At 45.0% G+C, this 24,376-nt stretch overlaps 1 protein-coding gene across 2 annotated transcripts in view; it reads right to left on the minus strand.

The window, feature by feature from the left end:
- LOC115092810 (disintegrin and metalloproteinase domain-containing protein 9-like) overlaps window positions 1-24,376 on the minus strand; it is a 606,381-nt gene that overhangs the window by 523,419 nt on the left and 58,586 nt on the right. For both annotated transcript variants that reach the window (XM_029604139.1, XM_029604138.1), the window contains exon 4: window positions 5,487-5,565. In XM_029604139.1, coding sequence (XP_029459999.1) covers window positions 5,487-5,565 — 79 coding nt within the window. The remainder of the gene's footprint in view (window positions 1-5,486; window positions 5,566-24,376) is intronic.

Genomic DNA, 24,376 nt, shown 5'->3' on the forward strand with positions numbered 1-24,376 from the left:
CAGACTCAAGCCTTTTCCAGGGCACAGTGGTAAGTCCAAGCCCCTCCTGGAGCGGCAGGGCAGGCTCCAACCCCTCCTGGGGTGGCACGGCAGGCCCAAGCCCCTCCGGGGGTGGCACGGCAGGCTCAAGCTCCTCTGGGGGTGGCAGGACAGGCTCAAGCCCTCTGGGGGCACAGCGGTAAGTCCAAGCTCCTCCTGGGGTACAGCAGTAAGTCCAAGCCCCACCTGGGGCGACAGGTGAGGCTCAGGCCCCTCCGGGGGCGGCAAGGCAGGTTCAAGCCCCTCCAGGGGGCAGCAAGGCAGGTTCAAGCTCTTCCTAGGGTACAGCAGTAAGTCCAAGCCCCACCTGGGGCGGTAGGGTAGGCTCAAGCCCCTCCGGGGACAGCAAGGCAGGTTCAAGCCCCTCCGGGGGTGGCAAGGCAGGTTCAAGCCCCTCCGGGGGCGCAGCGGTAAGTCCAAGCCCCACCTGGGGTGGCAGGGCAGGCTCAAGCCCCTCCAGGGGCAGCAAGGCAGGTTCAAGCCCCTCCGGGGGCGCAGCGGTAAGTCCAAGCCCCACTTGGGGCGGCAGGGCAGGCTCAAGCCCCTCCAGGGGCAGCAAGGCAGGTTCAAGCCCCTCCGGGGGCGCAGCGGTAAGTCCAAGCTCCTCCTGGGGTACAGTGGTAGTCTGAGATGGTAGAGTAATGAAGTCAGTTGTGGATTGTTGACCAGTTATGGGAATCATTATGCTGGAGTGAGAGGAGGATAAAGACTGGGCTTTAGAGGACATGGTAAATGAGGACAGATTCTTAAACCCCAGATCATGGTTCCTTGATTCTGCAGCGGAGACTTGCAGCTTAGAGAAAACACAGGCTGCTTTGGGCCGTCTTGGGAAGGTGCTTGTTAGTGTCCGATTGGCAGCTGTGGGAAGCCTCTTGCAGGCTGAGGCATATTGTGACTAGAGAAAAAAAAGGTGACTCACCGGTTTAGCACAAAGACCTATCTCTTCCCCTGGAAATTGATGGCTTCAGCATACTGTTACGCTCGGGCTGCGTTCTGGTGTTGTGAACACCACCTTCTGGAGTGACTCCAGGTAGAGAGTGATAGGGATGGCTGGAAAGTCTCTGATGATGGTGACAGTGGAGCAGAGTAAGGCTGGAAGCAGTGTCAAATTCCAGGCTGGGTCAGGGCAGATGGCAGGCAACAGTGTCATAGTCCAGGCTGGGTCAGGGCAGGCGGCAGGCAACAGTGTCAGAGTCCAGGCTGGGTCAGGGCAGACGGCAGGCAACAGTGTCAGAGTCCAGGCTGGGTTAGGGCAGGCGGCAGGCAACAGTGTCAGAGTCCAAGCTGGGTCAAGGTACCTAGTAGTAAGGCAGAGAGCCCGAAGGCCACACACACAGCAGGGCAGAGGGCCCGAAGGCCACACACACGCACACAGTAGGACAGCGGACCCGAAGGCCTCACTCACACGGCAGAGCAATGGGCCCAAAGGCCTCACTCACATGGCAGAGCAGAGGGCCCGAAGGCCACACACACACGGCAGGGCAGAGGGCCTGAAGGCCATACACATATGGCAGGGCAGAGGGCCCGAAGGCCACACACACACACAGCAAGGCAGAGAGCCCGAAGGCCGCACACAGCGCAAGACAAGGCAAAGCAGGGTAGAAGGCCCGAAAGCCACACACAGTGCAAGGCAAAGCAAAGCAGGGTAGAAGGCACAAAGGCCACACACAGCGCAAGGCAAAGCAGGGTAGAAGACCCGAAGGCCCCACACAGTGCAAGGCAAGGCAAGGCAAAGCAGGGTCCAAAGACCACATGCACAGCAAGCAAGGAAGGCTAGAACAGGGAGCCCAGGCGAGCTCGATGCCGAAGCACTGAGGGAAATGCCAGGCAGGGATTTAAAGGGAAGTCCAGAACATAGAGTGAACAAGGGAGATGGACTGGGCCCATCAGGAGAGCCAGCTCTAGAAGGACCCCTGGTGGTAAGGCGGTTGCACAGCAGCCATAGCCATAACAGTGCATGCTATTACTGCTCCAATGAATTGCAGTAGTTGAGTGGGCTGGAGATGTGATTTTTCGTAATTGATTATAAATCCCAGCTTGTGGAGACGTAAAGTCGTAGTCTTGTATGCCTTGAGTGCAATCAGGTCTGAGGCTACAATCAGCCAATCGTCTAGGTAAGAAAAGATTTGGATTGATTGTTGTCTGAGATGGGCCACCACTACCACTAGACACTTGGTGAATACTCTGGGTGCTGAGGAGGGGCCAAATGGCAGTACTTTGTATTGGTAGTGAGTGCTCTGAACTCGAAAACACAGGAAACGCCAGGAGGATTGGTGCATGGGAATGTGAGGGTATGCATCCTTCAGGTCGATAGAACACATCCAATCATTCTGTTGCAGAAGAGGAAGAATGTGTTTGTTGAGGACCCGAAGATCTAGAATGGGTCGAAACAAAAACCGCCTGACTTCTTGGGAATGAGGAAGTATGGGAAGTAGAATCCTTGATCTTTCTGAGGATTTGGCAGTAGTTGTATTGATCCGTTTAGAAGAAGATCGGAGACTTCTGTTTTTAACAATGGAATCTGGAGTTTGAATCACTGAAGAGGTGCCATGTGAGGTGGTGGGGGGGGGTAATGAAGTTTAATTGGTAACCTTCCCTCATAATTTGTAGGACCCATCGATCCAAAGTGATGTATCCCCAATTGTTTTGATAGTACTGCAAGCGTCCTTCAATCTGTAGGGGTGATGGTGGCTGGACCGACTTCAAAAGGCCAGGGGCTGTTTTTGCTGGGGTGTTGAACCCTGCCTGGCTGGTCGTTGCTGACAGGAACTTTGTCGAGGAAGCGAAGAAGATGACCTCAGTTGTGCAAATGGTTGTGGTCGGAAAGAGGAATAAGGACGAAATTGACCTCTTGGGTATGATTTCCTTCGATAAGTTGGGTTGTATCTTTTGGAGTTAGAGTGGTACTCCATAGGTATTGTGAGAGACAGTACTGCTAAGTTTTGTTCTTTTAACTTAGAAACAGTCTCTGCGAATTGATCATTAAAAAGGTTCTGAGCTTTGAGGGAATATCAGCCAACTTTTCATGGACATCGTCTTGTAAAGCGCTTGCACGTAACCAAGCTATGCGACGAGCCGCAATCTCTGCTGAGGAGTTTCTTGCAGAAGTTTCAAAATTCTCATAGATGGAACACAATAAATGCCGCAATCCTTCCTCTATATTGGTAAAGGATTGCGGTAAAGAATGGCTGTCTGCAAGGCAGAGAGGCCGTAATTTTTGTAAGGAGTCAAAAAGATATTGTATAATATAAAATTGATGAGTACTAATTTTGGAGGACAACATTGCTGAATGATAAGATTTTCGGCCAATTTTGTCCAAATACCTGTCGTCTTTCCTGGCGGCGTATTAGCGTGAAGTTTTGGTTGCTTTGCTTTAGACATTGCGGATTCCACAACTATTGAATTGTGAGGAAGCTGGGCTGAGTTGTATGTGGGCGAGTTCCTCATACGGAATTTCAAATCCGTTTTCCTAGAGGTGGAAGCAGTAGAAAATGGCTTTTCCCACATTTTTTAAAGAACATTCTTTAGAACTGCATGTGGAGGTAAAGCAGTAGGTTCATGAGGCATGTCAAATATTTTCAAATTCCAAGTGTTTCAGAGCAGGGGTCTGATACTTTTCCGGTTTCTACATTAAGGAGTGCCCCTACTTTTTCAATAAATTTTGAATATGTAAGGTCCTCCAGCAGGAAGTAGGGCTCTGGCAGGTGTCCGGCGGGTCCGAGGTTAGGCCCATTGAGGAACTGGGTGACAAGACCGATGTGATTGATGATTCCGGATTATAAGGCGGATCCGGCATAGATATTGTAGGAACCTGGTCATCTACAGGAGAGGTTTCCTGAGGCGAAGGTGGTGGTAGAGAATCTTGTGGTGGAATATTATTTCCTTGCAAGGTTTCTAGGTCATCAAAAAACGTAGACAATGCTTGAGACATTCGAGACATTACCTTTGATGGCAAGGTTCCGCTTGGCATGACAGTATGCCCTGCTGTGGAAGATGAGCGGGTAGGTGGTGCTGGTAGCAAAATATCTTCAGTAGATACGGCTTTTAAGGGTGGAAACTCATGAGAAGGTTTTTGTTTCTTAGGTAATGGTTCTTGTAAAATCGGGGAACAATTCCTCTGTTTGGAAACCGTTGACATATCAGAATATATGGAACTCGCCTTTGACGACGGAGAAGGTGAATCAGAGAGATACTCCACATCCACATCTGAAAGGGTTACTCTGGAATGCGAAGAGTGACCCGAGTGTACTGAAGCTGATGTTGGCTTGTGCGTATGCCCATGGTGACTGTGAGAACTATGTGGTTTCTGCAAATGTTTGTGATGATGCGTTTTTTCCTTATGTTTTAATGAAGATGGTGGAGCTAAAGGCATCATAGGAGCTCCCTGCGTCGATGGCATTGTGGGAGGCGCCGTATGCGTTGATGATTTCTTAGACGGCGCATGATGCGTCGATGAATTCTTGGGTTGTGCATGATGCGTCAATGGCGTCGTCAATGGCGTCATAGACAGCACATGATGCATCAATGGCGTCGAAGGTGCTGCATGATGCATTGTAGGCGCCGTAGACGGCTCAACATGCATCGATGGCGTCGTGGACGGGGCATGCGTCGAGTGCTTCGCACGTCGATTATGCAACATATTATCCAACGGCGATGGCGTCGTACAGTGCGAAGAGCCGGAGACAGATCCCTGTGAACCAGACTACGCAGCCGGTCTTTGTTTTTCGATAGAGGGAGCTAAGGTTGACCCCTTTTTCGATTGTTTGGGCACTGTAGGTACATAATACCTGGGCCCCGACTGTGCTATGTCTCAAGGCTTCTCCCGTGGTCCCAGGGAGGAGGCCCGCTTGTGGTGCGTCGTCGGTTTCTTCACCTGGCCAGGCAAAGACTGTGTCGACGGAGCTGGGGCATATGAGCCCGATGCCCTGAGCCGGTCCATGCGTTCCACTCATCGGCGCGCTCTGGGGGACATCCATCCACAATCACGACAGGATCCCTGGTCGTGATCGGGTCTGTGATGGACATAATTTTCCCGCATTGGCAATATCTGAAACCAGAAGGTTTCGGTGCCATGTCGATGAGAAAAAACGCTGAAAAATCATGAAAAAGACAGTTGAGAAAAATATTTTTTCACTGAGAGAAAAAGCCCGCGTGCTTTCGGCCTGCAGAAAAAAAGAAACTGAGGGAGAGATGGCTGATTCGAGCAGGAACACACCGAGCAGATGCACAGAGTTCAAGCTCTGTGATTCACTGAGGGAAGTTCCACCTACGAAGGTCGCAACGCGCTCCCATACAGCATGGCTAAATCAGCCTGCTATCAACGGGAAACCCAGACTGTCAGCAGGACTTGAACCAAAGAAATCTTTGGGAACAAATTTTGGATTTCTAGCACTCAATTACCTGTGAAAATAGAGCTGGCAGCTCTAAAGTTTAAGTAAATAACTTACCCGAATATAAGGTTCTTCAAATATCAAGGCTCCACTCTTGCTATAAGTAAATACTGGTAGGTATGGAGACAAGATCACACTACAAAAGTAAACCAAAGGCAGCATTATAACTACAGAACCTCTAGGTACTATCTGAATTGATCTGAAGTTCAGATTATATTCTGCAGCAATTCAAACAGGTTTCTATTTAGTACAAGGATGTGATAATCAAGTAACAAAAGAAATGCAGAACACTTTTCTCCTATAAAAAATTATAATTGTAAAAATATGATAAGTTGGTTTAAGTGCAATCCCACCATTAGCACTGGATAGGATCATCCTTGGGGGGAGGGGGCGGGACAACTGTAGCTTGGTAGGAATCCCCAACATTGCCATGGAAGCTTTGCACTCCAACATCTAGCTCAGGAGCCCCGTGGGACAGGAGCTTCAGCAGCCTATGTGCAGAGACATCTTTGCTGGGCCAGATGGTAGAGTGTACCCCAACCCCTGCTCATCAATCTCAGGCCCTTTCCCACCCCAGATTTTAAATATATTGGGGGACTGGAGGGGCAGGCATCACAAGTTCAGCCCTAGCACCCGAACACAGTTCTAGTCTGGAACTAAAGTGACAGGTTTTGTAAGAGCTTTCATGTCTAAGATGTTCTTGGTCTATATATATAGTAATTCAAATTTTACAAGTAATTTATGAGAAGCAGAGATTTATGAGCCTTTGTTTTCTTTTTTGTTTTTCAGTTTTGAGCTAGATCCATAGGGCCAGGTTTTAAAAGGGTTATGCACGCAGGGCCTATTTTAAAAAGGCCCGGCGGCGCGTGTAAAGCCCCATGACACATGTAAGTCCCGGGGCTTGCAAAAAGGAGTGGGGCGGTCCAGGGACAGGGTCAAGCTCCCAGCACAGCGTCCATATTTGCCGCTGTACTGGGGATCGCGCACTAGCAGTTGGTTGGCGCGCACAACTTACTTCAGCTCCAGGGCTGAAGTAAGTTTAGTAATAAAAGAAAGAAAAAAAATGGTAGGGGAGAAAGGTGCACAATTGTAGCGTCAGGTTGTAACCATTGCCGCTGTGTCGAAGGATCGTGTGCCGGCAGCCTGCAGGCAGGCACAAAAGGTAAAATAAAAATTATGGGGGGTTAGAGTAGGGCTAGGGGGAGGAAGGTTAGGGGAAGGGGTGCGAAGGTCAGGTTAGGGGGAGGGAACGGGGGAAGGCAGCGCGGCTCGGCGTGCACAAGGTGCACAATTGTGCATTTGTTCGCAAGTTATAAAATTGGGTGTACATGTGCGCGCGCCAGGTAGCGCGCGCACCTTTTTAAAATTACCCCTATGTGCGTACTGTCACTTTGAAAATTATCTCTGGAAAACTACCCGCACATATTTACATCCTATTAATTTGTGTGGGTAGTTTTCAGAACAAATTACATGCATTCTTTTGAAAATTCAAAATTAGTTTTGTAAGTGGACAGCCTCCCCAACCACTCTTCCTGGAACACCTCCCCATACTGCAAACAATGTTATTTATGTAGTGGCACTACATGTTCAGTTTTACCTGCTCAAGAGGGCAATTGTCTAAAAGCCCATGTCGCGGGTAAGGCACTATTTTACCCGTGGAAATTACATTTCAAATTACCCTCAAAAAGGATACAAAAATAACTAAGCCAATTAGGGCAAAGGAGATTTACTATGTAAGAAAAGACTAGGGACATTAAGAATATTTAACATGAAGGGTGTATGTGTGGAAGGGGGTTGATAAGCAGGGGGATAAAAATATTTGAAAAAAGATTTATTTATTTATTTATTTATTTAGTGTTTTTTTATACCGGCATTCACGATAGGTATCGCATCATACCGGTTTACATTTAACAGGGGGTGAAAAAAATAATACAATATAAGAACGTTAACAGGTGTGGAGCTTAAAATCTTGCAGTTACAATAAAACAGGGAAGTACACAACTGGGAGCAGGAATAAGAAAGGAGATAGGAGATTAACAGAAAGAGCATAAGAACATAAGAACATAAAAAAATGCCATACTGGGTCAGACCAAGGGTCCATCAAGCCCAGCATCCTGTTTCCAACAGTGGCCAATCCAGGCCATAAGAACCTGGCAAGTACCCAAAAACTAAGTCTATTCCATGTAACCATTGCTAATGGCAGTGGCTATTCTCTAAGTGAACTTAATAGCAGGTAATGGACTTCTCCTCCAAGAACTTATCCAATCCTTTTTTAAACACAGCTATATTAACTGCACTAACCACATCCTCTGGCAACAAATTCCAGAGTCTAATTGTGCGTTAAGTAAAAAAGAACTTTCTCCGATTAGTTTTAAATGTGCCCCATGCTAACTTCATGGAGTGCCCCCTAGTCTTTCTACTATCCGAAAGAGTAAATAACCGATTCACATCTACCCGTTCTAGACCTCTCATGATTTTAAACACCTCTATCATATCCCCCTCAGTCGTCTCTTCTCCAAGCTGAAAAGTCCTACCCTCTTTAGTCTTTCCTCATAGGGGAGTTGTTCCATTCCCCTTATCATTTTGGTCGCCCTTCTCTGTACCTTCTCCATCGCAATTATATCTTTTTTGAGATGCGGCGACCAGAATTGTTCACAGTATTCAAGGTGCGGTCTCACCATGGAGTGATACAGAGGCATTATGACATTTTCCGTTTTATTCACCATTCCTTTTCTAATAATTCCCAACATTCTGTTTGCTTTTTTGACTGCCGCAGCACACTGTACCGACGATTTCAATGTGTTATCCACTATGACACCTAGATCTCTTTCTTGGGTTGTAGCACCTAATATGGAACCCAACATTGTGTAATTATAGCATGGATTATTTTTCCCTATATGCATCACCTTGCACTTATCCACATTAAATTTCATCTGCCATTTGGATGCCCAATTTTCCAGTCTCACAAGGTCTTCCTGCAATTTATCACAATCTGCTTGTGATTTAACTACTCTGAACAATTTTGTGTCATCTGCAAATTTGATTATCTCACTCGTCATATTTCTTTCCAGATCATTTATAAATATATTGAACAGTAAGGGTCCCAATACAGATCCCTGAGGCACTCCACTGTCCACTCCCTTCCACTGAGAAAATTGCCCATTTAATCCTACTCTCTGTTTCCTGTCTTTTAGCCAGTTTGCAATCCACGAAAGGACATCGCCACCTATCCCATGACTTTTTACGTTTCCTAGAAGCCTCTCATGAGGAACTTTGTCAAACGCCTTCTGAAAATCCAGGTATACTATATCTACCGGTTCACCTTTATCCACATGTTTATTAACTCCTTCAAAAAAGTGAAGCAGATTTGTGAAGCAAGACTTGCCCTGGGTAAAGCCATGCTGACTTTGTACCATTAAACCATGTCTTTCTATATGTTCTGTGATTTTGATCTTTAGAACACTTTCCACTATTTTTCCTGGCACTGAAGTCAGGTTAACCGGTCTGTAGTTTCCCGGATCGCCCCTGGAGCCCTTTTTAAATATTGGGGTTACATTTGCTATCCTCCAGTCTTCAGGTACAATGGATGATTTTAATGATAAGTTACAAATTTTTACTAATAGGTCTGAGATTTCATTTTTTAGTTCCTTCAGAATTCTGGGGTGTATACCATCCAGTCCAGGTGATTTACTACTCTTCATTTTGTCAATCAGGCCTACCACATCTTCTAGGTTATTTACAATGTTATAAAATTTACAATGTAATAGAAAATTGATTATAGTATAATGGTACAGTCAGAGGGAAGATTGGCGGTATGTAAGGTTCAGTTTTGGTCTGGGAAGGCTTTCTTAAATAACCATGTTTTGAGTCTTTTCCTGAAAGTTAGTAGGCATGGTTCCTGTCGCAGGTCCAATGGGATGGAGTTCCATAAAGGTGGTCCGGCTGTGGAGAAGGCTCGGTCTCTGAGGGATTTATGATGATAAGTTTTGGAGTGTGGCACATAAAGTGATTCTTTATATGATTCTCTGATAGGTCTGGAGGAGGTGTGTTTTCTGAAAGGGATTTGTAGGTTCAGTGGAGCGAGGTGATGGCTTTGTAAATGGTAGTAATGGATTTGTAAATGATTCTGTAGTGAATTGGCAACCAATGTAAGTCTTTGAGGTTTGGAGAAATGTGGTCTCTTCTCCTTGAGTTGGTCAGAATTCTAGCTGCTGTGTTCTGCACCATCTGCAGAGGTTTGGTGTGAGATGCGGGGAGACCTAATAAGATAGAGTTACAATAATCTAATTTAGAGAAGATTATTGCTTGCAGAACTGTTCTGTAGTCATGAAAGTGGAAAAGTTGTTTTATTCTTTTTAGTACATGTAATTTGTGGAAGCAATCCTTAGTTGTTTGGTTGATGAAAGATTTTAGGTTTAGACGATTATCAATGATAGCTCCTAAATCCCTTAAATGAGAAATTTGCAGGTGGGCTGGTGGATTTGTGGTGGTGTTAGTGTTTTCCGGGGCTATGAGAAGGAGTTCGCTTTTTGAAGAATTTAGTATTAAGTTTAGACTGGTGAGGAGGCAGTTTATTTCTAGCAAGCAGTTTTCCCAAAATTCTAGGGTTTTTGCGATGGATTCTTTAATGGGGATAACGATCTGAACATCATCGGCGTATAAGAAGTGTTTCAGGTTCAGTTTGGTTAGCAGTTGGCAGAGAGGGAGAAGGTAGATGTTAAAAAGTGTGGGTGAGCGTGAAGATCCCTGAGGAACCCCTAGTGAGGAAGGATAGGAGAGAGATTCTTTGTTGTGTATTTTGACCTTGTAGCCTCTGTTCCCAAGGAATGTTTTGAACCAGGCCAGTGCTGTACCTGTGATGCCAATGTTGGCCAGCTGATTTAGGAGGATGGAGTGATTTATAGTATCGAATGCTGACGAGAGGTCCAGGAGGATTAATAAGAAGGCATGACCTTTGTCTAGGCCGGAGAGGAGGTAGTCTGTTAGGGAGATGAGTAGTGATTTGGTACTTAATGCTTTATGGAATCCAAATTGATTAGGGAACAGAATTTTGTGGTCTTCAATATAGTCCGATAATTGAGTGTTAACTAATTTTTCCATGACTTTGGCTATGAATGGGAGGTTGGAGATAGGCCGGAAACTGTTGAGATCTTTAGGATTCAGGTTCGGTTTCTTTATAAGAGGTTTAATGGAGGCCATTTTAAGGTTGTCTGGGTATGTTCCCTGAGATAGGGAACAATTTATAATGTCAGCAAGAGCTTTAGAGATCGAATCAGGGATTAGCAGAAGCAGTTTGGATGGGATTTGGTCAAATGGATGTGAGGATGGTTTCATTTTCTTAAGAACTGTTTGGATCTCTGAGGTAGTGATTGGTTCGAAGAATTGGTGAGAAATGTCATTGTTGGGGTGGCGATATGTGTTGGCGGGTGAGAAGGTATTGGGCGTCAGCAGTGTAAGCAGGTTGGTAACTTTTTTGCTGAAGAAAAGGGCCAACTCATCTGCTTTTAGTTGAGCTTGGTCGGGTGGAATGTCGGGTGCGTTGATTTGTGTTAAAGTAGAAACATAGGCAAAAAGGGCTTTGGAGTCAAAGATGAGGTTGTGGATCTTCTGAGCGTAGAAGTCCCTTTTTGTTTTTAAAGTAGAGCTCTTGTATAAGTGAAGAGCGGATTTATAAGCAGAGAGGGTGGTCGATGATGGAGCTTTACGCCATTTGTTTTCTTTCTGTCGTAGATGATGTTTGAGATTTCGAAGTTCATCATTGAACCAAGGTTGTCTTTTGGTCGCATTGTGATTGAGTTTTTTTGTTGTCAGAGGGCAAAGCATAAGGCAACATTTTTAGAAAAAGGGGAAATAATGAATTTATCATCTGTGATTTTTAAATTCCTACTCCCAGACTCTTCTTGCCAATATATAAAGCTGGCAGCCCAGCTGCATGTTTTCCTCATCGAGGCCCAATTGAAGCTCCTCCTCAGGCAGCCCCTACAGATGCCAGGAATGTTTTCCACCCCTCAGAAACAATATTAGAAGAGGATGTAATTAGCAGCAAAACTAGGGAGGACTGATAGCAGCCCAAGACTTACATGGCTCTTTCATTGTCATGTGCCAGCCTTTGTCTAAATTATTTTTTAGGGATGTGAATCGTTTTTTGACGATTTAAAATATCGTCCGATATATTTTAAATCATCAAAAATCATTAGAGGCGATATACAATAGGAATTTCCCCTATTTATCGTCAAAAATCGTAAATCGGGGGAAGGGGGGGGGGGAAGGGGGAGGGCGGGAAAACCGGCACACTAAAACAACCCTAAAACCCACCCCAACCCTTTAAAATAAATCCCCCACCCTCCCGAACCCCCCCAAAATGTCTTAAATTACCTGGGGTCCAGTGGGGGGGGGTCCCGGTGTGATCTTCCACTCTCGGGCCACGGGTGCGTTGATAGAAATGGCGCTGGCGCTACCTTTGCCCTGTCATATGACAGGGCAAAGGTAGCGCCAGCACCATTTTGCTTTGCTTTGCAAAATGGTGCCGGCCGTATGGCCATATTGCCGTATTGCAAAATGGCGCCGGCCATATGGCCGGCGCCATTTTTCATTATGGCAACACGATTTGAGTGCAGGAGCTCGTTCCCGGACCCCCGCTGGACTTTTGGCAAATCTTGTGGTGGTCAGGAGGCCCCCCCAAGCTGGCCAAAAGTCCCTGGGGGTCCAGCGGGGGTCCGGGAGCGATCTCCTACGCTCGTGACGTCGGGGGACAGGAACCAAAATGGCGCTGGTGCCACCTTTGCCCTGTCATATGACAGGGCAAAAGTAGCGCCAGCGCCATTTCTATCAACGCACCCGTGGCCCGAGAGTGGAAGATCACACCGGGACCCCCCCACTGGACCCCAGGTAATTTAAGACATTTTGGGGGGGTTCGGGAGGGTGGGGGATTTATTTAAAGGGTCGGGGTGGGTTTTAGGGTTGTTTTAGTGTGCCGGTTTTCCCGCCCTCCCCCAATTTACGATTTACACGATATTTTAAAAAACAAAACCGCGACGATCCGATTCCCGACCCCCCCCCAGCCAAAATCGATCATTAAGACGATCGATCACACGATTCACATCTCTATTATTTTTACTTCCTATTTGTTATTTTAAGAAACACCATGTTCAATATCCTCAAATAGGGGAACATCCTTAAGTAAAGGAACTAAACCTCACAAAATAAAACAAAGAAGCCAAAAAACATGAGGCAGTTTTTAAAATAAAGTATATTGTTTTTCATTTATTTTTTTAGTGAACATTTGGGGGCCAATGTTCTAAAACATGTGAATGATAGCACAAGTATTTAACATGCATTGAATAGTGTTGTTAAGGTGCATTCACTAACTTACGTTAATACAAATCTAAGCTGAGGTAATGAAATACAAATTATTTTAAACAGCTTTACAGTTATTAGTGCAGCAAAATTTAATGTATGCTAAAATAGGAAAAATGTAAAGAGGACCTGTTAACGCAAACAACTTAACTACACCTTAACATTTTGCATTAAAGCTCACAACATGCATACTTTAACATAGTGCATTAATGCCTGTGTTAACCCACTCCTTATTTGCATATCATTAATATTGACTGTTAATGCACACATTTTAACAATGGGAGCACTGAGAGGAGTGGATCACTTTGCTGGTGGCTGAAAATAATCAGTAAGTATTGCTTGGAGAAATGTTTAAAACTTAAAAGTATTGGGGAGAAATAGACTATAGGGGTATATTATTTAGTATGTTTGTGCGTTTGATATTAAATAGGTAGTCAAAAGGCAGAAGTCTATGTGCTTGTATTTCCCAACCCACCCAGCCTTAGCTCATCCTTTAAATTTATAGGCAAGTGACACTATCACAAAAAAAAAAAAAAGAATCAGCCTTTTAACTTAAATTCAGAAATTCCCCACACCTTATCAAGAGTTTAATCATTCCCTTGTAGGTCACTACCAGATATATAGTGAATACACTAATATATTTAAAGAACCCTAATTGTACGCATTCCTACTCCCATAGCAACCTAAAACTTATCTAGAAACTGAACAAATTTAAGATGAAGGCAGCAGTCCAGCAGCAAGAGGGGGGCCTCCCAGACTTTCGCATCAAGAGTCACATGTAAGATTTTTTACCCACTGTTGAGAAATTGTACTTGTGCATCCGATGCAAGAGCTTCTGACTCTTAGAGAAGGAGTCCGATCTCTGGAGGCTAAAGTGGAAGATCTGAAGGAGCTGAGGCAGACAGAGAGGTATATAGATGAGACATTCAGGGAAATAGTAGCCAAGTCCCAACTCCAGTCTGGCAGCCTTGGTTCTGCCTTGGAGAAGGAAGGTCTCATGATTGGAGACCATCAACCTGGTATAGCAGGAAATTATCCTAAAGCAAGGACCTGCTCTCCAGGTGGTGCACTGTCCTCTCACACAGAGTATGTGTCTCCCAGGGCTACTGCCCAGGAGGGAAGGGTTAACTTTGATAACCATAGATAGTGATTTGATTATTAGGAATTTAGACAGCTGGGTGGCTGGTGGGCGTGAGGATCACCTGGTAACATGCCTAACTGGTGTAAAGGTTGAGGACCTCACGTGTCATCTAAATAGGATTTTAGACAGTGCTGGGGAGGAGTTGACTGTCATGGTATATGTGGGCACCAATGACAGGAAAATATGGGCGGTAGGTTCTGTAAGCTTCTCCTCTCAGTGTTCCAGTGGGAACACTGAGAGGAGAGGATCACCTTGCTGGTGGCTGAAAGGAATCAGTAAGTTTTTGCTTGGGAAATTGTCTTTTTAAAAAAGTATTGGGGCAAAGTTAACTATTTGGAAATATTATTTAGTGTGTTTGTGAGTTTGTGCTTTGAATAGTCAGAAAGGCAGTGAATAAACAAGTTAGACTGTTTGTATTTTTAAATAGTCAGTCAATAAGGTAGCTAGTAAGCAGTAGATAGTGTGCTTATTTTTAAAAGTCTGCAGAACTGAGTTTCTGCAGACTTTTAAAGAACTGAATGTTTGTATTTAATACAAACTGAGAGTTTGTATTAAAAAAAAAAAAAAAAACCCACCAAAAAAAAAACAATCCAAAAAAGTAGCCAGAAGCTAGAAATAAGCTAGGAGCAGTATATACCTAAATAAAAAGGTTGAAAAGTTCAGCTCAGTTACTCACCTTGGAAAGGTGCTGAGGTAGTGTGATTGGGGTTTGAATAGGTACCAACATTTGTTAATTAAGAGAGCAGTGAGTCACTCTGGCTGACTAACTGAAGTTAGACTGTTTGGATTTCCCAACCCTCCCACCCTTTGCCCATCCTTTAATTTATAGGCCGGTGCCACTTTCACAAAAAAAAACAAACAAATAAAAACCCCATCAACAAAAACTTTATTGAGAATTCGATCAGACCCCGGTAGGCCACTACCAGACATATAGTGAATTCACTAATACATTTAAAAGGACATTAGACACATTCCTACTCCCATAGCAACGTAAAACTTAACTAGGAACTGATCAAATTTGAGATGAAGGCAGCAGTCCAGCCGCAAGAGAAGGGCTTCCCAGTCTTTTGCATCGAGTGTCACATGTATGACTTTTTACCCACCGGTGAGAAGTTGTACATGTGTATGCGATGCAAAGAGCTCCTGGCTCTCAGAGAATGAGTCCGATCTCTGGTGGCTAGAGTCGCAGACCTGGAGGAGCTAAGGCAGAGAGATATATAGATGAGACCTTCAGGGACATAGTAGCCAAGTCCCAACTTCAGACTGGCAGCCCTGGTGCTGCCTTGGAGGAAGAAGCCCTGGTGCTGCCTTAGAGGAAGAAGGTCTCATGATGGGAAAACATCAACCGGGTGCAGCAGAAAAGGATCCTGTAGCAAGGACCTGCTCTCCAGATGATGCATTGTCCTTTCGCACTGAGGATATCTCCCCAAGGTCTACTGCCCAGGAGGGAAAGGGTTAGGTCGGCCATCATAGTTGGTGATTCGATTATTAGGAATGTAGATAGCTGGGTGGCTGGAGGGCGTGAGGATTGTCTGGTAACATGCCTACCTGGTGCGAAGGAGGCGGACCTCACGCGTCACCTAGATAGGATTTTAGACAGTGCTGAGGAGGAGCCGGCTGTCGTGGTACATGTGGGCACCAACGACATAGAAAAATGTGGGAGGGAGGTTCTGGAAGCCAATTTAGGCTCTTAGGTAGAAAGCTTAAATCCAGAACCTCCAGGGTAGCATTCTCTGAAATGCTCCCTGTTCCACGCGCAGGTCACCAGAGGCAGGCAGAGCTCCGGAGTCTCAATGCGTGGATGAGACAATGGTGAAAGGAAGAGGGATTCAGTTTTGTTAGGAACTGGGGAACCTTTTGGGGAAGGGGGAGTCTCTTCCAAAGGGATGGGCTCCACCTTAACCAGGGTGGAACCAGACTGCTGACGCTAACCTTTAAAAAGGAGATAGAGCAGGCTTTTAAACTAGAACAAAGGGGAAAGACGACAGTCGCTCGGCGGCGCATGGTTCGGAGAGAGGTAACTTCAAAGGATACTAATGATGCATTAGAATTAGGGCATCCCAACAGTGAGGTTCTAATAATAAGAAAAGTAGTCCAAATGCCTGTAACCAAAAACTCACCTGAGCTAAAAAATTCTAACTTATCCCTATCAATTAAAAAGCAGAATGAAAATATAAACAAAAAACAAACTTTGAAATGTTTGTATGCTAATGCCAGAAGTCTAAGAAGTAAGATGGGAGAATTAGAATGTATAGCAGTGAATGATGACATAGACTCAATTGGCATCTCAGAGACATGGTGGAAAGAGGATATCCAATGGGACAGTGCTATACCGGGGTACAAATTATATCACAATGACAGAGAGGAGCACCCGGGAGGAGGTGTGGTGCTTTATGTCCGGGATGGCATAGAGTCCAACAGGATAAACATCCTGCATGAGACTAAATACAAAATTGAATCTTTATCGGTAGAAATCCCTTGTGTGTTGGGGAAGACTATAGTGATAGGAGTATACTACCGTCCACCTGGTCAAGATGGTGAGACGGACAGTGAAATGCTAAGAGAAATTAGGGACGCTAATAATGGGAGACTTCAATTACCCCAATATTGACTGGGTAAATGTATCATCGGGACCTGCTAGAGATATAATGTTCCTGGATGGAATAAATGATAGCTTTATGGAGCAATTGGTTCAGGAACCGATGAGAGAGGGAGCAATTTTAGATCTAATTCTCAGTGGAGCACAGGACTTGGTGAGAGAGGTAACGGTGGTGGGGCCGCTTGGCAATAGTGATCATAATATGATCAAATTTGATTTAATGACTGGAAGAGGAACAGTGTGCAAATCCACGGCTCTCGTGCTAAACTTTCAAAAGGGAAACTTTGATAAAATGAGAAAAATTGTTAGAAAAATACTGAAAGGAGAAGCTACAGGAGTAAAAAATGTCCAAGAGGCGTGGTCATGGTTAAAAAATACCATTCTAGAAGCACAGTCCAGATGTATTCCACACATTAATAAAGATGGAAAGAAGACAAAACGATTACTGGCATGGTTAAAAGGGGAGGTGAAAGAAGCTATTTTAGTCAAAAGATCTTCATTCAAAAATTGGAAGAAGGATCCAACAGAAGAAAATAGGGTTAAGCATAAACATTGGCAAGTTAAATGTAAGACATTGATAAGACAGGCTAAGAGAGAATTTGAAAAGAAGTTGGCTGTAGAGGGAAAAACAGTAAAAACTTTAAAAAATATATCCGAAGCAGAAAGCCTGTGAGGGAGTCAGTTGGACCGTTAGATGATCGAGGGGTTAAAGGGGCACTTAGAGAAGATAAGGCCATCGCGGAAAGATTAAATGATTTCTTTGCTTCAGTGTTTACTGAAGAGGATGTTGCGGAGGTACCCATACTGGAGAAGGTTTTCATGGGTAATGATTCAGATGGACTGAATCAAATCACGGTGAACCTAGAAGATGTGGTAGACCTGATTGACAAACTGAAGAGTAGTAAATCACCTGGACCGGATGGTATACACCCCAGAGTTCTGAAGGAACTAAAAAATGAATTTCAGACCTATTAGTAAAAATTTGTAACCTATCATTAAAATCATCCATTGTACCTGAAGACTGGAGGATAGCAAATGTAACCCCAATATTTAAAAAGGGCTCCAGGGGCGATCCGGGAAACTACAGACCGGTTAGCCTGACTTCAGTGCCAGGAAAAATAGTGGAAAGTGTTCTAAACAATAGAAAGACATGGTTTAATGGAACAAAGTCAGCATGGCTTTACCCAAGGCAAGTCTTGCCTCACAAATCTGCTTCACTTTTTTGAAGGAGTTAATAAACATGTGGATAAAGGTGAACCCGTAGATGTAGTATACTTGGATTTTCAGAAGGCGTTTGACAAAGTTCCTCATGAGAGGCTTCTAGGAAAAGTAAAATGTCATGGGATAGGTGGCGATGTCCTTTCGTAGATTGCAAACTGGCTAAAAGACAAGAAACAGAGAGTAGGATTAAATGGACAGTTTTCTCAGTGGAAGGGAGTGGACAGTGGAGTGCCTCAGGGATCTGTATTGGGACCCTTACTTTTCAATATATTTATAAATGATCTGGAAAGAAATACGACGAGTGAGATAATCAAATTTGCAGATGACACAAAATTGTTCAGAGTAGTTAAATCACAAGCAGATTGTGATAAATTGCAGGAAGACCTTGTGAGACTGGAAAATTGGGCATCCAAATGGCAGATGAAATTTAATGTGGATAAATGCAAGGTGATGCATATAGGGAAAAATAACCCATGCTATAATTACACAATGTTGGGTTCCATATTAGGTGCTACAACCCAAGAAAGAGATCTAGGCGTCATAGACGGCAAGGGAGAAGCAAAACTAATACTTCAAACATATCCAGCATAGCTCTCTGCTTCAAAGGCAGGGGAGAAGAAAAACAACCAATAAGGGCTGAATAACATAGTCTAGGTAAACAAATAAGTATGGGTGTAGCTTGCTTATTGCGGCGGTTACTACCCCTAACTAATCAAGCTTGATATTTCACTTGGATGCAGCTCCATCACTGCTCTCTACATTAATGGTGGGGGTGAAAGGGAAATAGAACCAAAGGTTACTAAGAGCCAAGAGAAACAGATAAGTATGAGAAAAAAGAAGTGTGAAGCTTGCTGGGCAGACTGGATGGGCCGATTGGTCTTCTTCTGCCATCATTTCTATGTTTCTATGTTTCTATAGTGGCGAACACATTGAAATCGTCAGTTCAGTGTGCTCGGCAGTCAAAAAAGCAAACAGAATGTTGGGAATTATTAGAAAGGGAATGGTGAATAAAACGGAAAATGTCATAATGCCTCTGTATCGCTCCATGGTGAGACCGCACCTTGAATACTGTGTACTTTTCTGGTCGCCGCATCTCAAAAAAGATATAATTGCGATGGAGAAGGTACAGAGAAGGGCTACCAAAATGATAAGGGGAATGGAACAGCTCACCTATGAGGAAAGACTAAAGCTTTTTTCAGCTTGGAGAAGAGACGGCTGAGGAGGGATATGATAGAGATGTTTAAAATTATGAGAGGTCTAGAACGGGTAGATGTGAATCGGTTATTTACTATTTCGGATAATAGAAAGACTAGGGGGCACTCCATGAAGTTAGCATGTGGCACATTTAAAGCTAATCGGAGAATGTTCTTTTTTACTCAATGCACAATTAAACTCTGGAATTTGTTGCCAGAGGATGTGGTTAGTGCAGTTAGTATAGCTGTGTTTAAAAAAGGATTGGATAAGTTCTTGGAGGAGAAGTCCATTACCTGCTATTAAGTTCACTTAGCCACTGCCATTAGCAATGGTAACATGGAATAGACTTAGTTTTTGGGTACTTGCCAGGTTCTTATGGCCTGGATTGGCCACTGTTGGAAACAGGATGCTGGGCTTGATGGACCCTTGGTCTGTCCCAGTATGGCATTTTCTTATGTTCTTATGTCTTTGTACTTTTTGAAAGAGTAAACAACTGATTAACATTTACTCATTCCACTCCACTCATTATTTTATAAACCTCATCATATCTCCTCTCAGCCATATCTTCTCCAAGCTGGAGTCCTAACCTCTTTAGCCTTTTCTCATAGAGGAATCATTCCATCCCCTTTGTACTTTTGGTCACCTTTATCTGTATCTTTTCTTTTTTTTTTTCAAAATAATTTTTATTAATAGGAAGACGTTACACAAATCTGAGATAACAATAACAGATGCAAACAGAAAAAAAATTGCATACAATACAAGCACTGCACAAAAATGTGTGGCTCAACAACTAATCCTCTGTCAACGTACTCCCCGGTTTTCCATTTTTATACCCTCCATCCACTCCTGACCCTACCACCCCCACCCCAAATTCCAGCTCCAAAGCATCCTCATTCATACCGCATGCGTAACACAGACAGACCGTTCATCCTTCCCCCCCCCCCCAACCCTCCCTTGAAACCTCATTTAAGACCATATGGCCTTGTACCCAGTGTTATTAAGCTCGGTTTGGAGAGCCAGAGGAAACAGGGCACAACATGCAATACAACCTTCATAGGAACTGTGCCAAGGGGTCAGTCCAGATAGCCAGTACTGTACGGCACGCCATCATAACCGCTAGGCGTTCAAATCTTGCTCTGGAACGGGTACCAGGAACCTGAGAGGACTGTTGGTGCACCATCAAAAGACGACCCGTATGAGGGAGGACAATACCAGTACTTTTATTAATCATGTCAAGGATTGACTTCCAAAAAAGTGCCACGTGCGGGCACGCCAACAAACGATGATATAAGTTGCCCTCAACAACGCCACACCGGCTACATAAAGAAGACTGGGTAAGCTTCATATGAAATTGGTGAACATCATCACAGAAAATATTATAAAGAATTTTGAATTGGACCTCACGCAGCCCCTCGTCTGGCAATAGCTGGTAAAGAGCCGTAAAGCAGCTCTTCAGGTAGGACGGGGCCAACTGTGAGTCCAACAAGGCAGTCCAACGAGTTGTAAGATGCTGTAATCGGCCTGAGTGGCCCAAGGATTGCCCTAATATTTTCCATCCAGTAATTGTATTATGGAGGCAAGCAGTGTCAAAAACCTTAGTTATAAATGCCTTGGACTCCCCCGTCATGGAGGTCATATGTTGTTGTTGAGCTTGTTTAAGTACAGCAGTTAACCTCAGAATTTCAGCATTGCATTTTTATTTGCTCTAGCCACATACGCTATTATTGGACCTCGCATCACAACCTTACCAGCCTCCCACACAGTCGCGGTGCTCATATCTGGGGTCGCATTATGTTTTAGCCATTGATTTTGTAAATAAGTCTGGAATACTTTGTCCAGATATAAATCGGGATGCATGCGCCAGGAGAATGGAGGGCGAGCCCTGGATCCACATTGTATTGTTGCCGTCACAGGGGCGTGATCAGAGATAGAAATAGTACCAATAGTGGCCTCCGTCACCCTCGGGAAACAGCTATCCGATGCCAGCAAGTAATCTAATCGGGAATAAGACTGGTGTGGGTTAGAAAAAAACGTAAAGTCAGTCTCCGGGATGCAATACCCGCCAGATGTCCATTAATTGCAATTCATCACATAAGAGATTGACACCTTTATTCCAGTCTTGAATTTGCATAGGCTTGGGGGGTCTAATATCTAGCTGCTTATTAGCCACTGTAATAAAGTCACCCCCGACTACCAGGTGACAGTTAGGGAACTCAGCTAGACAACTCACTAAGGAAGTAAAAAGTAGAGGAGAATATATATTAGGAGCATAAATATTACACAACATCATTTTCTGATCATAGACTGTACCTACAGCAATCCCTTATCTCCCTTCTGGATCCTGGTATGTGCGCGCTAACTGAAATGGTAAATTTTTATGGATGAGAATGGCGACCCCACGCTTCCTCGAACTAAAGGAGGAAAAGTAGCATTGACTCACCCAGACTCTTTGTAGTTTAGCGTGCTCCTTATCTGAAAGGTGCGTTTCCTGCAGGAATACCACCTGGGCCCGCATGCACTTTTTTTTTTAATATTTTTTTTTATTTATGAATTTTCACATTATTATTACAAGTATAACTTGTTAATTGTAATTACAGAAACAGTATGGCAACACAGAGAGTCCTAACATCCAAAACAAACAAAAAAAAATCCAATTATTTATTATACTGTTATTCTGACTAAACACAGGAAAATTAGAGAATCCTTCTTTACCTGAAATAGCTGGATATATGAGCAAATAATTTCTAAATTGTAATCAATCTTTTTGGAAAGGTACAATGATATCCCTAACTTATACTATCTACCAGATTATCCTAATTCCCAAGAAGATTTTTCAACTGTTCAGGATCCATAAAAGAATAATCTTTTCCTCCCAATTTAAATACACATCTACATGGGTATTTTAATAAAAAGAAACCCCCTTTGTCTGTTACCTTTTTCTTAAATGTTAGAAATGTTTTCCTGCGTAACTGTGTGTTTTTTATTAAATCATGAAAAATCCAAATTTGTTGTCTGTAAAAGGTCTTAGCTCTATTTCGGAAAAAGAATTTCATAATATTATCCTTGTCAGTTATGAAGGCAAACTGAATTAACAGAGTGCCTCTATTTCTGACTTCTATATTCTCCTGAGATTTTTGAAACAAATCTGAAACATTTATTGATGTCTCTAAGCCTTGCTCTTGATCAGACTTATCTCCTTTATCTGTTTGCATAATCTGTTTTTGATCTAATTCTTTTTGCCCTTTTCTCTTAATTCCAACATAAAAGACAAGCAGGGCAGGTTCATACTGCGCTGCGAATATAACATGGGAGAAATCGCACGGAGTGCAGTAGGGCAGAGGTGGGAGGGGGAGGGTATGTAATGGGAGAGCCAAGTGAAGGTGGGAAAGAGAAGAGAAGGATAGCACAGGAGGGGGATGGGGCACTGGCACTTGAGGAGCATAAATTAGCATGCCGGCTCCTCATTGGCTAGAGCCTGGTGACGCAGGGCAGGCTGCCTGCCAGATACAACAGAGCAGACCTGAGGGAAGAAGCGCTCGAGTTGTTGTGCCTGGTACAGAGTGTACAGAGAGCGGGAGAAAAGAGTCCGGGATGAGGAAAAGTGGCAGGCGAGGAGGAGGGCCAGCTATGGAATCAGGTTGTGAATAAAATAAAAATAAAATAAAATCAATAAATAGTAAATTAAATAAACAGGGGTGCTGGGGCCCAGCAGAGGCGTTTTGCTGTCCGGCACAATTGATCGTGCTTCCCCCCCACGCAAGTGAGGTCCTGCGGGGGCTAATATGGGAAAATCAATACGGGGGGGGGGGGGGGGCTCAAGGAGCTAGGTGAGACAGCACAGGGAGAGGCCATCGAGGCGGGAGGACCCATTAGTCCTGCTTCTGAGCGCCTCAGGGCAAGATCAGATATGCAGCCGGGGCCTTAGGTCGACGGATGGATCCAACCTTTTTCCGAGTGACGAGGGCTGGCGGGTGCAAACACAGGCAGAGGTGAAACGGGTTGTAAAGCGCAGGTCCTGACGCCCACTTGGGCGGGAGTGATTGGGCTGTGTCGGGAGGTGGGGGGAGACGGGAGGATGATTTGGGTGACGGGCGACCAGCACCATTGGGCGGCAAGAGATTAAGGAAGACAGCTTGCGGGGAGACAGAGCGGGAAAGATTAAGGATAAGTATATGTAGAAAAAGGACCAGGTCATAGCAGAGGGCTGGCAGCGCTGAGCCACCAGGGATCGTAGGCAAAGCGCAGGGGTGCGGTTATATGGTATGCTGTGTGTGTGGGCGGAGGCAAAGGGGGTGCAGTGAGCCAAGGGCATGATGGAACAAGGCCGGGTGGAGCCAGGGTTTTTTCCACGGCTAGCTCCACGGAGATGCAGGGGTGAGGGAGCGGCCTGCCAGGGCGCATGGATGGGGGGGAGGGGACAGCAATCCGGCGACAAATTCACAGGGGTGTGCAGGGCATCCCTTATTAGGGCCAAGCCTAATAAGGGATGCCGGGAGGGAATGGCGCAGGGTTTGGTGGAGGGTGCATGGGCTAAGTGCAGGAGGAGTATAGAAGGGGTATTGTGGCTGGTCTTTCTTCCTTACAGGTGAAGAGGAACGGATGTATCCCGGTACAGCACCGATGAAGGAATGCAGAGAGAGGCAACCAGAGAGCGCAGCGGCATGAGAGAATCATCGAGCAGTGATTCAGGATAGCGGAGCCGGAGAAGTGATAACGATCAGGCTTCCCAGAGCAGGGGATGGAATGGGGAGACAGGCTTCAACTTAAGGCACGTAAGAAGGGTTCGACGACAGGGAGGGGTACCTCCTTGAGCTCCAGCTCAAATAGCAGCTATTCAGCACCTTTCTGGGAACTTAGTACTCAGGGAAGGGCCGGTGAGTACCACTGGGTTAGGGCATACACAGGATAAGGGTCATCCATCGTTGGGCACCCCTGACAGAGTGGAGGGACGGCGTAATCGGTAAACCGCAGAGCACTATAAGGAGGTGGGAATACATGAACATAGTTATTTTAGTACAAGCTGGTGCGGGTAAGACGGGGAAGAGGAAGGACAAGAAGGAGAAGGAGAGGAGTGGGACTGGTCTCCAGGCAGCCAAGAGCATCCAAAGGGGGGCGGGATTCCCAGCAATTAGCCAGCGTGGTGGGATATCATCAGGCACCTGCCCGTTGCATGGGTGCGATTTCAGAACTGCTTGACTGGCATACAAGGGCGCACATCCCATTTTAAAGACACACAGGCTAATTCAAAGGCTCACACGAAGGGACCAACACAGTGTGCACGGAAGGAGAAGGGGAGCCAGGTCTCAGGGCATTTTAACCTCACACGGCTAGGGGGACAGAGGATAGGGGAGAGGGCATTAGATCGATTAGCACAATAGGTGTGCCTAGGGTTTGCGATATAGGGTCCAGTACACAGTCAGAGCGCAAGTAGGAGCA

This window comes from Rhinatrema bivittatum, chromosome 5 (genome assembly GCF_901001135.1).
Source record: "Rhinatrema bivittatum chromosome 5, aRhiBiv1.1, whole genome shotgun sequence".
NCBI classification, from domain to species: domain Eukaryota; kingdom Metazoa; phylum Chordata; class Amphibia; order Gymnophiona; family Rhinatrematidae; genus Rhinatrema; species Rhinatrema bivittatum.